Source organism: Muscardinus avellanarius, assembly GCF_963383645.1.
Source record: "Muscardinus avellanarius genome assembly, chromosome: 7".
Lineage (NCBI taxonomy): Eukaryota > Metazoa > Chordata > Mammalia > Rodentia > Gliridae > Muscardinus > Muscardinus avellanarius.
This window is the reverse complement of record NC_137793.1, coordinates 12,544,768-12,561,306: the sequence shown is the minus strand read 5'-3', so window position 1 is coordinate 12,561,306 and position 16,539 is coordinate 12,544,768. Positions and strand designations below refer to the sequence as shown.

Genomic DNA, 16,539 nt, shown 5'->3' with positions numbered 1-16,539 from the left:
GGTTTTTCTGATCTACATATATTATAAGTTTCTGGCTGTGTTTACTGAAGATGTTGTATATACCTTAGTGAATGTAATATCACATGATTCTTTTGTTTTTATTTTTGTGGTCCTGGGGATGGAACCCAGGGGCATTCTACCTCCAAGTGACACACCGTCCTATTTCTTATTCTTATTTTGGAAAAGGTGTCACTGAGTTGCAGAGGGCCTCACTAAGTAGCTGAGGCTGTCCGAGAAGCGCCGTCCTCCGGTCTCGGCCTCCCGAGCGCTGGGATGACAGGTGTGCGCCACCCAGCCTGGTGTTGCTTGCGTTTCACTTAAGGCATTGAGTTGTAGGTATCAGCTCACTGGCTTCCCTTTTTGTTTCATTTCTTTCAAAGGTTTGGGCCCCATGGGATCCCCGTGACAGTGTTCCCCAGGAGGGACTGTAAGGACAGACCGGAAGCCAAGCAGCTGCCGTGCGGCGCGCTCCCCGCGGGGACAGAAGTCTCCTGTGCAGCGGACGGTGCTCTTCCCAGCGACCCTCCTCCCGTGCCGCCCCCGGAGCCCAGCTTGGCCGCGAGCCTGTGGACTTCCAAGCCCCCGCCCCTGTTCCACGAAGGAGCACCTTATCCTCCCCCTTTGTTTATCAGGGACACGTATAACCAATCAATACCTCAGCCGCCTCCTCGCAAAATCAAGCGACCCAAACGCAAAATGTACAGGGAAGAACCCACTTCAATAATGAATGCTATTAAACTACGGCCCAGACAGGTCCTGTGTGATAAGTGTAAAAACAGTGTTGTCGCTGAAAAAAAGGAAATCCGAAAAGGGGGTAGCGCAAGTGACTCTTCTAAGTACGAAGACAAGAAGCGGAGAAACGAAAGTGTAGCTACTGTGAACAAAAAACTGAAAACCGACCCGAAAGTGGATGGGAAAAGCCTAAACGAGAGCCAGAAGAGAAACGCCGTGGTGAAGGTCCCAAACATGGCCCACAGCCGAGGCAGAGTGGTGAAAGTCCCCGCCCAGGCAAACACGTCCCGCGCGCAGCTGACCGCCAAGAAGGTGCTGCAGAGCAAGAACATGGACCACGCCAAGGCGCGGGACGTGCTGAAGATGGCCAAAGAAAAGGCGCAGAAGAAGCCGAGCGAGAGCTCCGCCTCCAGGAGCGCCCACTCGAAGGTCCACTTCACGCGGCGGTACCAGAACCCCAGCTCAGGTTCCCTCCCGCCCCGGGTCCGATTAAAACCACAGCGGTACAGGAACGAAGAGAACGACTCTTCCCTCAAGACGGGCCTCGAGAAAATGCGCGGCGGCAAGATGGCACCCAAGCCCCAGTCTCGCTGCTCGTCCACCCGCTCAGCAGGTGAGGCCCCTTCAGAAAGCCCGAGCCCCTCGCACGGCTCCGAAGAGGCCAGCGGAGCTGTGCCGGGTGAGCAGGGTGGACCACAGGCCCTGGGCAAGAGGGGCAGCAAAAGCAATAGCTCTGTTTACATGACCCTAAATCCAAGGAACCCTGACTCCTCCGGTGCGTCGGTGTGTAGCATTGATAGCACGGATGGGTTGAAGTCTTCCAGCTCTGAGTGTAGCTCTTCTGAAAGCTTTGAGTTTCCTCCAGGCAGTATGCATGCACCTTCCACCTCCTCCACTTGCTCCTCTTCGAAGGAAGAGAAAAGGCTCAGTAATTCCTTGAAAATGAAAATCTTTTCCAAAAACGTCTCTAAGTGCGTCACACCCGATGGCAGGACCGTATGCGTAGGGGACATTGTTTGGGCCAAGATATACGGCTTCCCTTGGTGGCCAGCCCGGGTTCTTACCATAACCGTGAGCCGGAGAGATAGCGGCCTGTTAGTGCGCCAGGAGGCCCGGATCTCGTGGTTCGGGTCTCCAACGACGTCTTTCCTTGCTCTTTCACAACTCTCCCCCTTCTTAGAAAACTTCCAGTCACGCTTTAATAAGAAGAGAAAGGGCCTGTACCGTAAGGCTGTCACAGAGGCCGCCCAGGCTGCCAAGCAGCTGACCCCCGAAGTCCGGGCTCTGTTGACACAGTTTGAGACGTGAGCGTGGACAGTGAGGTAGGCAGGTTCCCGGAGGGCGCCTCGGGCTCCCTGGTCTGCTTAGGAACAGCTGCCGATTAGCCTGGCCAGATCCGGGAGAGAACTTGCACTCAGTTGACTGGCTCTTTTCTACTTTATAGCCATTTTGTAGGCTGAGAGGCGTAAACCGAACATGCAGTCAGATCTCATCTCAAGGAAGGGAGATTTAGCAGTATTTTCTAAATTTGAGGTCTAAAACTATCCCAAGGCATAGAAGCCATAGCCTCAACTGAAACTGAATTTTTGCAGGGACTGTTAATTGCCATTTGTACCTATTGCTGTATATGTATGTCTATACATACGTATCTAAAATACCGCCTGTCACCGTGTGACACAGATGCATACTGGGGATTAGTAAGGGCTGGTGAGCTGGGGACTCAGTGTGGATATTTAATGACTACTTTTTTTTTTTATTAAATGAACAGTTAGTCTTTCTATGTGCATAATGGTGTAAACATTTGATACCGGGGTGTTTGACAAGCTGAGATGCTTGCCATTCAGTGACATGCTGGGGAAATAGCCCAGTATTTGGGATTCAAACGCTCAAGACGGGACAGGTTTGAGTCACACTCTCCTTTGTGCAGTGGGGATAAACAGAACTTTTTAAGCTTCCGTCTGGTTCGGGAGCTTAGAAAATTTTGGTTTTGGATTGTAAATAGCTGGCTGCTGAGTTTGGTCAGATTTCCGCTGACTGGCTGTTCCTGAATTCTTAGGACACGTCCTAGTAAATGACACTTTGTGAACTGTCATGTGTAATTGTTGCATTTTGGATGTACCTAATTTGATAATTTTTAAAAGATATTTCCGTTTAAGGTATCTGTTTGCAGGTCAGAAAATGAGAAAATGTGATTGTGTAATGCTCTGAAATGTAAACAACAACAATAACGACAAAAAAGCTGTAAATAAAATCAACTAAATCCAAATTATTTGTGTGTGTTTCTCAAAAAGCTTTGAAAAATTTCAAGATGGTAGAAAGTTATTCTTTGTAATAGTGTTTATTTAGAAAAGATGAAAAACCAAACTTTTAGTTTGCCGTTTGCCCTATAAGGGAACATATTATCTGAGAATAGGTAAAATTCAGACCAGAGGTGAATCAGTATACTCTTAAAGTGAGGTTTTGTAGTATTGGGGTCTACTGTGCTTCTAGATTTGATATTCCCCTCCGACCAATTTCTCCTAAGTGTGTAGGTTTTCCTTTTATTACTTTTACCCTTAATATTTTACAGCATGCTTCATTGAGGATTTAAAACCAGTCTCTCTGTTTGGTCTCTGCCTTGGGTGTCACTACTGCTGTTAGCTAGTCACTTAACCTTCTTCCCTTTGGTGGCCAGCCCTAAGATTGCTGGCTTCTAAGATTTGAATTCTTATTTCCCAGTTTTGGCTTTATACTGTTAGTAAAACAAAAAAGAAAAGAAAAGAAAAAAAAATGTAGCCGATTTGCCTGTGGAGGCAAGTTTATCCCAGCATTTTTGAGGTTGCTTTCAAACTTTGGGTCTAACTTCTAAATCTGATTTAATTTCATTTAAAATTTGTGGGGACTTGGAGCACTTGAGAGGGCAACTTTTTGTGTATTTCCAAATACACAGTTCTAAATACATTAGTTGCTTTAGAATTAATAGAGATTGGAAATCAATAATCTCCTGTCAGCTTCCGTAAGGTTAGACTTTGATTAACTACTAATTTCTGCAAAGGCAAGTAGATTTTTTTTTTGTCTCAGTCAATGCTTTTTGATTATAATAAACACACAATTTAAAATTGTTTCACTTGAAAGAACATATTCTTTCCTGCAAACAGAAACAAGTACTATTTTAAAGTTCTTTGATTATAACAGGTTGAAAGAAGTTCACAGTATGATTGGGGGTTATACGAAAGCATTTTCAAAGATTTTCTGAATATGTTTCAGATTAGTGAACTTGTTTCTTCAGCTGTTTTTGAAAGTTTGAAATTTAAAGTGCAGAAATAGGAACTTTTTTAAAAAACAGGCCACCTGAAATATGTAATTCTAAAGCTTTGCGTCATGAGCTGAATGAGTTTTTTTCCTTACAGTGGTTTTGAAAGTGGTTATTGTTAACATTGTCAGGTGTTTTGGCAAATGTATTTTTGTGGCATAAACCATATTTGGTTTGTTTCAGAAGCCATAGGGGAAAATAAAATCATGATTGTGGAGGATAGAAATGATTTTTGTAGTTCATACTTCTGAGGACAAGGTTGAGGCATAATCACACCTCGATCCCACCACCTCTATTTGCAGTCAGGTGTAATTGACCTGAAGGGGGAAAAAGCAACAACTAGGCACAGTGCACACGCCCATGAAACCAGCACTTTGAGGATCACAGGTTCAAGGCCAGTCTCAGCAACCTAGCAAGACCCTCCCTGTTTCAAAAATTTAAAAAGGGCCCGGCATGGTGGCGCACGCTTGTAATCCCAGCATTCAGGAGGCTGAAAGCAGAGGATCGCGGTTCACGGACAGCCTCAGCTACTTAGTGAGGCCCTCTGCAACTTAGTGAGACCCTGTTTCAAAATAAAGAATAAAACCTAGGGCAGGCGGTGTAGCTCGGAGATCAAATGCCCCTGGGTTCCATCCCCAAACCCGCAAAAAAAAAAAAAAAAGTTTGAAAAGGGAGGGGGAAGTCAGGCATGGTGGCACACGCTTGTAATTCCAGTACTTGAGGTGAGTGAGACAGGAGAATCTCGGGTTTGCAGCCAGCCTCAGCTGCTTTAGGCTTTTCTTAGTTTAGTGAGACTGTGTTTCAAAATAAAGACTGAAAAATAGGGCTGTGGGTGTGGCTCAGGGAGAATGCCCCTGGACTCTATCACTAGCACCACAAAAATCAATAAATAAAAAGAAAGGGCTGGGGGCTGGAGTTATAGCTTAAAAGCAGAGTGCCCACCCCTTGGTTGAATCCCCAGTGTCAATATAAACGAAACAAAAAGTGGAATCTTAATGTATATTCTAAGTGCCAATAATAACATTAGAAATTGCAGTATCTGCGGTTTCTTAGATTGTTCAGCTTCTACGACAGGTAGAGGTGAATTGAGTAATCGCGGCCACTTAACATTTCCCCTGGTGATAAATGGCACAGTTTGTATGAAGATAACCCAAGTGGGCATTTTTCTCCTTGCAGAGAGAAAAATATACTCAATCTCCAGTATTCCAAGAGAAGTGGATAAAACAAAGGCCACGAAAGGGAAGAAGCCAAGCAAAATTACAGCCGTGAACACATTTTTAGAAGTTACCAGAAATGTATATAGCACTAGAGTACTTTTTCATTTTCTAGAGTTTATAGGCCAGGAAACTTCCTGGTCATTTTGAAGGGACACTGACGTAACTTGTTTACAAATTTGGAACCAAAGCCGGTTGTGGTGGCGCACGTTTGTAATCCCCGCTCTTGGGGAGGCTGAGACAGCAGGATGGCGCAGGTTCGAAGCCAGCCTCAGCTACTTAGTGAGACCTATTTCCAAATAAGATATAAAATAGGTCTGAGAGTATAGCCCGGAGGTAGAAAAGCCTCTGGGTTCCACCCCTAGTACCCCCCCAATTTTTTTTTGGGGGGGTGGTATTGGGGGTGGAGCCCAGAGGCTTTCTATCTCCGGGCTATACTCCCAGACCTATTTTATGTTTTATTTGGAAACAGGGCTTCACTGAGTTGCCAAGAGCCTCACTAAGTAGCTGAGGCTGGCTTTGAACCTGTTAAATCCTCCTGTCTCAGCCTCCGAAGCGCGGGGATTACAAGCGTGTGCCACCACGTCCGGCTCCCCCTCAAAAATTTTTTAAAAATGTGCAACTAGAGGTCTAAAAGGTGTCAGGTAGCTAGAGAAACTTAAGCTTCGTACTTTGAGGTCTGAGCGATTTCTTGGTATGTCCCTAAATTACAAACTTAAATTGAATTTCAGTGGGGTGTCATGGTGTACACATGAAATCCTAGCAACTCCAGAGGCTGCAGCAGGAGGCCCCCCACCCCCACCCCCCCGTGGCATTGGGGATTGAAACCAAGGGTGTTCTACCTCTAACCTAAACCCCGAGTCCTATTTTTTATTTCTTATTTTGAAACAAGGTCTCACTAAGTTGCACAGTAACTGAGGCTGGCCACCAACCTGGGATCCTCCTGTCTCAGCCTCCCAAATAAATACTGGGATTACGAGCCTGGGCCACCATACTTGGCTGAGCAAGATTTTCAGTTCAAAGCTGCCTGGTCAACGTGCCAGAGTGTCTCAAAATGAAGAGAGTAGGGATGCTGCTCAGTCGTGGGGTCTTTGCCTAGCATGTGGGAGGTTCTGGGTTCAATCCATAGCAGTGCAAAGAACAATTGAATTTTATCCGTATTTAAAGAGGCTATGCTTTTCTGAAGTTGGTTATGTTGAAAGAAACACGCAGGGAGCCGGGCATGGTGGTACACACCTGTAATTCCAATACCTTACTGCAGAGGCTGAGACAGGAGATCATGGCAGCTGCAGCAACTTAGCAAGTGTGTTTCAAAATAAAAGATAAGGCTATAGGTATAGCTCAGAGGTAGAATGCCCCTGGGCTCAACTCCCAGTCCCCCCAACAATAAATAAGGCTGTGGGAGCAGCTCAGAGATGGAGTACCACTGGGTTCAATCCTCAGTACCACTCACACACGCAAAAGAAACATACAGATATAAAGATTACAACCCGGGTGTGATGGCGCACGCTTGTAATCCCAGCACTTGGAGGCTGAGACTGGAGGATCGTACAGGTTCGAAGCCAGCCTCAGCTACTAAGTGAGTGAGGCTCTCAGCAACTTAGTGAGACCCTGTTTCCAAATAAAATATAAAATAGGTCTGGGAGTGTAGCCCGGGGGTAGAAAGCCTCTGGGTTCTATCCCCAGTACCACAAAAAAACCAAAAAAAAAAACCAAAAAAAAAAAAAAAACCACAGATTACAAAGTGCCCAGCTTTCTTTTAGAGTGAATAGCTGAATTGGGAATTGGAAATAAAGCTGTAACTTCAATTTAAAATTAGATTTCCAACCTTTTGTGGTCCACACCAGTAATCCTAGTACTTGGAGGAGTGAGACAGAAGGATCCCAGGTTCAAGGACAACCTCAACAAGTTGTAAGACTTCCATTAACCTAGGGAAACCCTGCTTAAAAATAAATAAAATCAGGCTGGGGGTGTAGCTCGGAGGTGGAATGTTCCTGGGTTCAAACCCTAGTGCCTGACACACACACACAAACACACACACACACACACACACAGATTTTTTTCATTAAAATCATGAATGTTGCATCGGTTTGCTTTTGTTAATGCTTGTAGCAGATTGGCAATATCTAGAAAAGTTGAATGTATATATATATATATATATTTTTTTTTTGGTGGTACTGGGGTTCCTGGAAGCCCTTCTACCTCCGGGCTACACTCCCAGACCTATTTTATATTTTTGAAACAGGGTCTCTTAAGCCAGTGCCGCTGGCTTCGAACCTGCGGGATCCTCCTGTCTCCGCCTCCCAAGCGCGGGGATTATAAGCGTGCGCCACCACGCCCGGCAGATTGATAATATTTTAACTCAAGGGTTTAGATCCAGAGATGGCCTTCTGTAGGAAGGACATTTGTCAGAATGAAGACCCAGGTTCTAAATTGGGGCAAATTGAGTTTTTGCTTTGGGATTATACAGCTATTAAAGCAATCTCCCATAGAAATGTCCAGTATAGGGAACTCAGAAATAAAACTAGGCTGGTCCCCTGCTAGTTGCTAAGAGAAAGTAAGATGACCAGGCTCCCCTAATTTTACCCGGTTCTGAATTAGTTCCTAGGTTCTTCAGCATCTTTAATGTTTTGCGGTACTGGGGATGGAACCCAGGAGCATTTTACCTCTGATCTGTACCCTTAGCTCTACTTTTCTTTATTTGAAATGGTCTCACTGAGCTGTGGAGGCCTGTGAGGCTGGCCATGAACCCAGGTACTGGGATTGCAAGCCATCAAGCCAGGCATAGTCAGCCTGCCCGTCTGTCTGTCTGTCTGTCTGTCTGTCTGTCTGTCTGTCTCTGTCTCTCTCTGTCTCTCTCTGTCTCTCTCTGTCTCTCTCTCTCTCTCTGTCTCTCTCTCTCTCTCTCTCTCTCTCTCTCTCTCTCTCGTGTGTGTGTGTGTGTGTGTGTGTGTGTGTGTGTGTGTGTGTTTACTTCTGAGCTACACTCCCAGCCCTTTTTTTTACTTTTTTTTTTTTTGCAGTCCTGGTGATGGAACCCAGGAGGGGCATTCTACCTCTGAGTTATACCCCTAGCCCTATTTTTTTAAGCCAGCCTGCCTGCCTGCCTGCCTGCCTGCCTGCCTGCCTGCCTGCCTGCCTGCCTTCCTTCCTTCCTTCCTTCCTTCCTTCCTTCCTTCCTTCCTTCCTTCCTTATTTTTTGCTGTACTGGGGATGGAACCCAGGGGCATTCTGCCTCCAAGCTACACCCCCAGCCCTATTTTTTTTGTGTGTGTGTGTGGGTCCGGGGATGGAACCCAGGGGTGTTTGACCTCTGAGCCACACACTCTGCCCCTATTTTTTATTCTTTATTTTGAAACGGGGTCTCACTAAGTTGTGGAGGGCCTCACTAAGTAGCTGAGGCCGACCGTGAACTGCGATCCTCCTGAACCAAGCGAATGCTGGGATTACAAGCGTGCGCCACCACGCTCGGTGTTATTTGTTACTATTTTGAAACAGGGTCCCACTAAGTTGCAAAGGGCCTCACTAAGTAACTGAGGCTGGCTGAGAACATGGATTCTCCTGTCTCAGCCTCCCGAATGCTGGGATTACAAGGGGATATCATCACGCCCAGCTCCCCCCCCTTTTTTTTTTTTCTAAACCAGGGTCTCACTACATTGCTGAGGCTTTCTTTGAAAGTGCCATCCTCTTCTCTCCACCCCCAAGTCCTGGGATTATAGGTGTGCACCACCATACTTGGCTTATGTTTTATGAGTTTTTGTTTTTTGTTTAACCCAGGGGCATTCTACCTCTAAGCCTTATACTGCCAGCCTTATTTTTAATTTTCATTTTGAAACAGGGTCTTCCTAGGTTGATGAGATTCTCACTACTTGCTGAGGCTGTCCTCAAACCTATGATCCTCTTGTCTCAGCCTCCCAAGGACTGGGATTATAGGCATGTGCCACCTGTGGCTAAATTTTAATACCTAGAAAGTCTAATTGCTTAACCTTAGTTTTTCTTACAGATTCCTGCATTATTCTGTGGGGATGTGTAAGGGAAAAGAGATTGTGGACCCAAAAGTCAATCATGATTCATTAAAGTAATAAATTCCTGAGCCATCGTTTCAATTTTCAGCTAAAATCTTAGATGGCTATAATGCATGTTGTCTAACTTAATGAGTCTTTTTTTTCCCCCCAGTACTGGGGATGGAACCCAGGGACAATCGACCTCTGAGCTACACCCCCAGCCCTGTTTTTATTCTTTATTTTGAAACAGGGTTTCACTGAGTTGCAGAGTGCCTCACCAAGTAGCTGAGGCTGTCCGTGAACCACGATCTTCTTGTCTCAGCCTCCCAAATGCTGGGATTACAAGCGTGAGCCACCGTGCCTGGCTATGAGCCTTCTTCTATTAAACACATTTTCTTTGATAAAGCTTTGATGTTAATAGACCAGTCTTGCCAGAACATTGGTGCACACCTGTAATCCTGTACTTGGAAAGTTGAAACAGGAGAATCGCATGGACCATGCGTGGTAATTCAGTGAGACCTTGTTTCAAAATAAGAAACGAAATAATGCTAGGGGTTTGGCTCAGAGGTAGAATGCCCTGGGTTCAGTCCTTAGTAATGTCCCTGAACAAAACATGAATTGGTTTTCTTTAATCTTCTGCTTATTTTATAAGGTATTGTTTTTTTGTTAGTTGACAACACAGTTAATTAAATGTATAATTTTCCTTATGTCATAAGAATGTGACATTTGCCTATTTGTATTACGTATTGCGTTAGAAATCTGAGTCTTAACCAGAAGCCATGATTAAAACTCATTATTATTTCCATATGGCATTGGCATCTCGAAGGAAAACCACATAGCGCCCAGTTGAAGTATGAGGCTTTTATTAGCATCACGCTTTTTTTTTTTCCCTCCTCTTTCTTGAAAATGCAGAAACTTGAACCAGATGTGGTGGTACACGCCTGTAATCCCAGTATTTGGGAGGCTAAGACAGGAGGGTCGCAGGTTTGAAGCCAGCCCCAGCAACGTAGGTTCTTAGCAACCTAGGAAGACTTCAAAACAAAAAATAAAAAAGGGGGTACCTGGGGAGTGCTGCTTGCAGGTAGAACGCCCCTGGATTCAACTCCCAGTACTCGGGAAAAAAAAAAAACAAAAAACCTCCTGAAAACCTTAAGAGTATTATTTTTTTCTCAGGTGAAATACAATGGAAATATTTTGTTTGGTTGAAGAGAGTGTCAGCCAGTTAATTGTAAAAGATAAAAATGGGTACTTAGCTTGCCAGTAATTTAGGTAAGTTGGAACTTAATAATTTTGTGTCAGTAGTGCTAGATAGCAGGTTTTATTGAATAGAGAATCATTCTCTCTCACTCTTAGCACGTGCTTGATCCAAAGTTGGCCTGGGTCTGCCACTAGGAAGCCTGTGACCTTAGGCAGGTTACCTCAGTGTCCGCATCTGAGAAATAGAATGACAGTGCCTCCTCATAAGGTAATTGTGAGAACTGAAATATTTCAAGCAGTAGAAAAGTGGCTGGCACAAGACCCATACAAGTACTTGCTGTCTTTACCGCTGTCTTGTACATGCAGCAGAGAAACTCCATCCTACGAGCTTTTGATGCTACCTTGTGGAACACACAGTCGATTTAAATAAGAATATTAGGGTTCCGTGGTCATCGTCTGGTGATTGTGTGATTGCTCACAGATGTACAGAAGCAGCACGACCGTGCCGGGTAGGCGACTGGGTTGGGCCATGGAGGTGATGGTGAAGGGTGGCCCTGGGTTGGGCCACAGAGGTGACGGTGAAGGGCGGCCATGATTAAAACTCATGCAACGTCTTATTTAAGTCGCATTCACGGCTCTCGTTCCATTCACTTATGAAGCGCGGCCTAGTACTCTATTGCCCGTTTCTACTCTGGCTAATGTGTGGCCTGGCATGCGTAGAAACATCTACTGGGAGTGAAGGAGGCAGAGAAATTCTGGGTTGGACGTGCCCTGAGAGCTGGTCCCCACGTGAGATGCCCTGCGCCTCGGAGCCTGCCTTGGGCACGCTGGGAGAGCTCCCGGTGACCAAGGTGCTGGAACCGCAAAGCACACCTGCCGCCTTGAGTTGAGGTGGGGCGCGCTCCCCAGGGTGCCCACAGCTTGCCTCAGTGTCGCTTGTTATTGGGGCTTTTTTATTTTAGTTGTTCCTGGTATGATTGAGTAGACTGTTTCCCCTTTGGGGGAGGGCCACACTTGACCTTCCAAAACCTTGATCTGTGTGTCACGACCATGTTTCCAAAGGGTCACCAGTCATTTTTACCCACGGTTCATTTTCGAGATCCCGGTGATTACAAACCTGTTTCCCCACAGTAGTTTTTAGCAGGGGATCTCAGTGGGAGTGGCACATCCTGGTATGTAGGAAAGAGCTATGTGTGCATTATATCTCAAACTGGGAATCGAACTGGCTAGCAAAAGCACCGAGAGCCGGGCGTGGTGGCGCACACCTGTAATCCCAGCACTTGGGAAGCTGAGACCGGGGTTGCAGGGTCCACGACAGCCTCAGCAACACAGGAGACTCAGCAACCCAGTGAGACTCTGTTTCAAAATCAAAAAACGACTAGGTGTAGCCCAGAGGCAGGATGCCCCTCAGTTCAATCCCCAGTACCACAAAAAAGGAAAACAGAAAAATAACACTGAAGCTGGAAAACCAGGATGTCATTTGTAAAAGGAGGTATTCTGCGTATTTCCAGCTTGCTCCCGTTGCGGCGAACTCTATTATGTCTATATTGAGTGTTTAGTGACGTTGATCGTGTAAAATCTTTTTTTTTCTTTCTTTTTTGCGGATCTAGGGATGGAACCTAGGGCCATTCTACCTCCAACCTACACCCCAGCTCTATTTTTTATCCTTTATTCTTTTTTTTTTTTTTTTTGGTGGTACTGGGGTTCCTGGAAGCCCTTCTACCTCCGGGCTACACTCCCAGACCTATTTTATATTTTTTATTTGGAAACAGGGTCTCTTAAGCCAGCGCGGCTGGCTCCGAACCAGGGCAATCCTCCTGTCTCTGCCTCCCAAGCGTGGGGATTACAAGCGTGCGCCACCACGCCCGGCTTTATTCTTTATTCTAAAACAGGGTCTCAGTAAGTCACAGAGGGCCTCACTAAGTAGCTGAGACTGTCCGCAAACCACGATCCTCCAGTCTCAGGCTCCCGAAGGTGTATATAATCTTAACCTTTTAGGTTTTAACTCGGAGCTTTGCAGGAAGCATGGCCTCCTCTTTCCTTCCTTTTCACGGTCTGGGGGAGAGTGGCTCCTGAGTCAGCTGTTCTGATTCGCACGCTCAGATCTCTGCTGCCTCCCAGGAACGCCGAACTCCGGCGGGACTGGCATGCAGTTGTTTTTCTGTGGCGATTCAGGGCTTGCCAGGGAGGAAATGTACAGGAAGCAATTAGAACATTCTTTGATACATCTTCTTAAGTCCTTGCTTAGCATGGAAGAGGCATGGTGGCACACACGGGACGGGAGGCCGACGGGAGGGAAGAGGAAGGGATGAAGGCTTCATGCTCCTTGCAACAATTTAGCTGAACTCTCAGCAAGTTTAGTAAAACCCTTTTTCAAAATAAAAAAGCAGAAGAGCCGGGTATGTGGGCGTGATGGCGCATGCTTGTAATCACAGCGCTTGGGAGGCTGAGATGGGAGGATCGCACAGGTTCGAAGCCAGCCTCAGCTACTTAGTGAGGCTCTCAGCAACTCAGTGAGACCCTGTTTCCAAATAAAATATAAAATTGGTCTGGGAGTAGAGCCCGGAGGTAGAAAAGCCCCTTGGGTTCCATTCTTGCTACCACACACACACAAAAAAGCTGGCTGTGGTGGTGCACTCTTGTAATCCCAGCATTTGGGAGCTGAGACCGGAGGATCCTGGTTCGTGGACAGTCTCAGCTACTTAGTGAGGCCCTTTGCAACTCAGTGAGACCCTGTTTCAAAATAAAGAATAAAAAATAGGGCTGGGGTGTAGCTCGGAGGTAGAATGTAGATAGATAGATAGATAGATAGTCAGGCTGGGAGTATAGCTGGGATGTATAATGTTCCTGGGTTCCATCCCCAGTACCAAAAAAGTTTTATTCTGCTTCAGTTTTGTTCTTGTTTTTTTTTTTTTTTTGTTTTTTTGGTGGTACTGGGGATGGAACCCAGGGGCCTTCTACCTCTCAGATACACTCCCAGACCTATTTTATATTTTATTTGGAAACAGGGTCTCTTAAGCCAGCTGAAGCTGGCTTCGAACCTGAGTGATCCTCCTGTCTCAGCCTCCCAAACACGGGATTACAAGGATGCGCCACCACGCCGGGCTTTGATTTTGTTCTTGTTTTTGAAGTACTGGGGATTGAACCTAGGGACATTCTACCTCTGAGCTATACCCCTGGCCCTATTTTTTATTCATTTTATATTTTTTTATTTTTATTTTTATTTTTCCGGTACTTGGATGGAACCCAGGGGCATTCTACCCCCAAGCTACACCCAGCCCTATGTTTTTTTTTTTTTTTTTTTTTTTTTTTTTTTTCGGGTCTGGGGATGGAACCCAGGGGCATTCGACCTCTGAGCTACATCTCCTGCCCTTTTTTTTTTTTTTTTTTTTTGGTGGTACTGGTGGTGGAACCCAGAGGCTTTCTACCTCCGGGCTATACTCCCAGACCTTTTTATATTTTATTTGGAAACAGGGTCTCACTAAGTTGCTGAAAGCCTCACTTAGTAGCTGAGGCTGGCTTCGAACCCGTGTGATCCTCCTGTCTCAGCCTCCCAAGCGCAGGGATTACAAGCGTGTGCCACCACGCCCGGCTCCTGCCCTTTTTTTTTATTCTTTATTTTGAAACCAGGTCTCACTGAGTTGCAGAGGGCCTCACTAAGTAGCTGAGGCTGTCCCCGAACTGCAATCCTCCGGTCTCAGCCTCCCGAATGCTGGGATTACAAGTGTGTGCTACCATGTCTGGCTTCCCAGCCCTATTTTTTATTCTTTTTTTCTTTTTCTTTTTATTTTTTGGTGGCACTGGGGCTGGAAACCAGGGGCCTTCTACCTCCGGGCTATACTCCCAGACCAATTTTTAAAAAACATTTTATTTGGAAACAGGATCTCTTAAGCCAGTTGAGGCTGGCTTCGAACCTGTGTGATCCTCCTGTCTCAGCCTCCCAAGTGTGTGCCACCACGCCCGGCTTTTATTCTTTACTTTGAAACAAGGTCTCACTGAGTTACAAAGGACCTCACTAAGTATTAGCTGAGGCTGTCTGCAAACCTTGATCCTCCTGTCTTAGCCTCCCAGATGCTGGAATCACAAGTGTGCGTCACCACACCTGGGCTTTTTTATTATTTATTTTTATTTTACACCGGTTTCACTAAGTTGAGGAGGGCCTTACTAAGTGGCTAAGGCTGGCCTTAAACCTGAAATCATCCTGTTTTAGCCTCCCAAGTATTAGAAATATAAGCTAGGGCCACCTCACCTGGCTTTAACTTTTTTTTTTTGGTACTAGGATGGAACCCAGAGGCTTTCTACTTCCAGGCTACACTCCCATATCTATTTTATTTGGACACAGGTTCTCACAAAGTTGCTGAGAGCTTCACTAAGTAGCTGAGGCTGGCTTCAAACCTGTGTGATCCTCCTATCTCAGCCTCCCAAGTACTGGGATTACAAGTGTGTGCCACCACACCTGGCTTGATTTAATTTTAATTTATTCTATCCCCCCCTTTTTTGTGATACTGGGGGTAGGGCTCAGGGGAATTACTCCCAGCTCTAATTTTTATTCTTTAATTTGAAACAGGGTCTCAATAAGTTGCAGAGAGCCTCACTAAGTAGGTGAGGCTGTCCATGAACCATGATCCTCCAGTCTCAGCCTCCCGAATGCTGGGATTACAAGCATGCACCACCAGGTCTGGCTTTGATTTAATTTTAAAAGACAGTTTTTTTTTTTTTTAATTTTTTGGTGGTACTGGAGATGGAACCCTCTTACCTCCGGGCTACACTCCCAGACCTATTTTATATTTTATTTGGAAACAGGGTCTCTTAAGCCAGCGTGGATGGCTTTGAACCTGCGCGATCCTCCTGTCTCCACCTCCCAAGCATGGGGATTACAAGCCTGCGCCACCACGCCCGGCTCAAAAAGACAGTTTTATAAGGACTGGACATTACCCGGGCTGTTGACCCGAGTTGACTATACTGGTGACAGTGAATTGTTTCTTATTTATACTTAGGGACCTAGGCAAACAGCAAGTAAGTTTAAAAATAAAGCTTAAGATACCAGTCCTTTATTTGAATTTTGCTTAGTATTCGAAGTTTCTGTTCTGAAAGAGGGAGCAAGTTTACCTCTTAATGATTTCAACTAGTTACCACCTCATACAACAGGAAGTTTCGGTCCTGAGTAGTATGCAGGGGTGGTCCTCAAGACTGAGACAGGGCTCCAGGCGGTGTTGGGTTGTTCTGCACCACAGAGCCATTGAGAGCACTAATCAAGTCAGGGCCTGACCATACTTCCAGCCTTTTAGATGGCCCAGGGCAGAGCTTCTGCGTGGCCGGCTGGGGTGCACAAGCCTGTAATCCTGGTACTTGGGAGGGTGAGACAGGGACGGCCCCAGCAACCTAGCGAGATCCTGTTTCAAAACAAAAAGTAGGCCTGATGGTGTAGCTTGGAGGTAGAATGCCCCCAAGTTCAATCTAGCAGACCACACACACACACACACAGGAAAAATATCTGTTCCAGCACTAGACTGATGTTAGCAGGATTCTTTCTTTCTTTGGTCAGGAACATGAAATGTGAGCGTGCATTTCCCCTCTTGGCTGAGCGTGCTGCGGCAGCGGGCCGACGCACCTGGCCGGGAGCGCCCCCTTCTGAGGGCTGGCGTATCCTCACGGCTCCCGTCTTCCTACGAAAGCTCCGCGTTCTGTGAAGCCAGCAGGTTGTCCAGAATAAACTCATTATGAAAGCTCAATGGAATTTTGGTCGTATTAAAAAAGATTTTTATTTTTTGTAAGATGGATTAAAAGGACTCAGATGCTCTCTTTTTGTTAACTTGGTCTTTTCTACCATAGGTCTCAACACATGGCAGTATCACATCAGACAGTGACGGGCGCTGCCCCCCCTTACAGTGTCTGGCGACCACTGTGGATTCAGACTGGGCGCAGTGAAGTTAACAGTGACCCGGGCAGGTCTGTCGGTGCTGAGCCCCGCCAGGAAGCCAGAGGGCGCCCTCCCCCAGCCCTCCTGGGTGGCCGAGCGAGGCCTCCAAGCCTGCGCTAGCTCGCTAGCTCTGCTTTCCTTAGTGTTCGCGGGCTTGATAGTTAGCTGCATTTGATGTAG

At 46.2% G+C, this 16,539-nt stretch overlaps 1 protein-coding gene across 2 annotated transcripts in view; it reads left to right on the top strand.

Moving 5' to 3' along the window:
• PWWP2A (PWWP domain containing 2A) overlaps positions 1 to 16,306 on the top strand; it is a gene marked incomplete at both ends in the record, with an annotated part of 41,095 nt that extends 24,789 nt beyond the window's left edge. Inside the window, 2 exons of one of the 2 annotated variants that reach the window (XM_080699559.1) lie at positions 381 to 1,345; positions 16,272 to 16,306. In XM_080699559.1, coding sequence (XP_080555685.1) covers positions 381 to 1,345; positions 16,272 to 16,306 — 1,000 coding nt within the window. Of the gene's footprint in view, positions 1 to 380; positions 2,041 to 16,271 lie in introns of those variants that run through there. The other variant, XM_080699558.1, reaches the window with a different exon arrangement.
• Between the last annotated feature and the right edge of the window lie 233 nt (positions 16,307 to 16,539).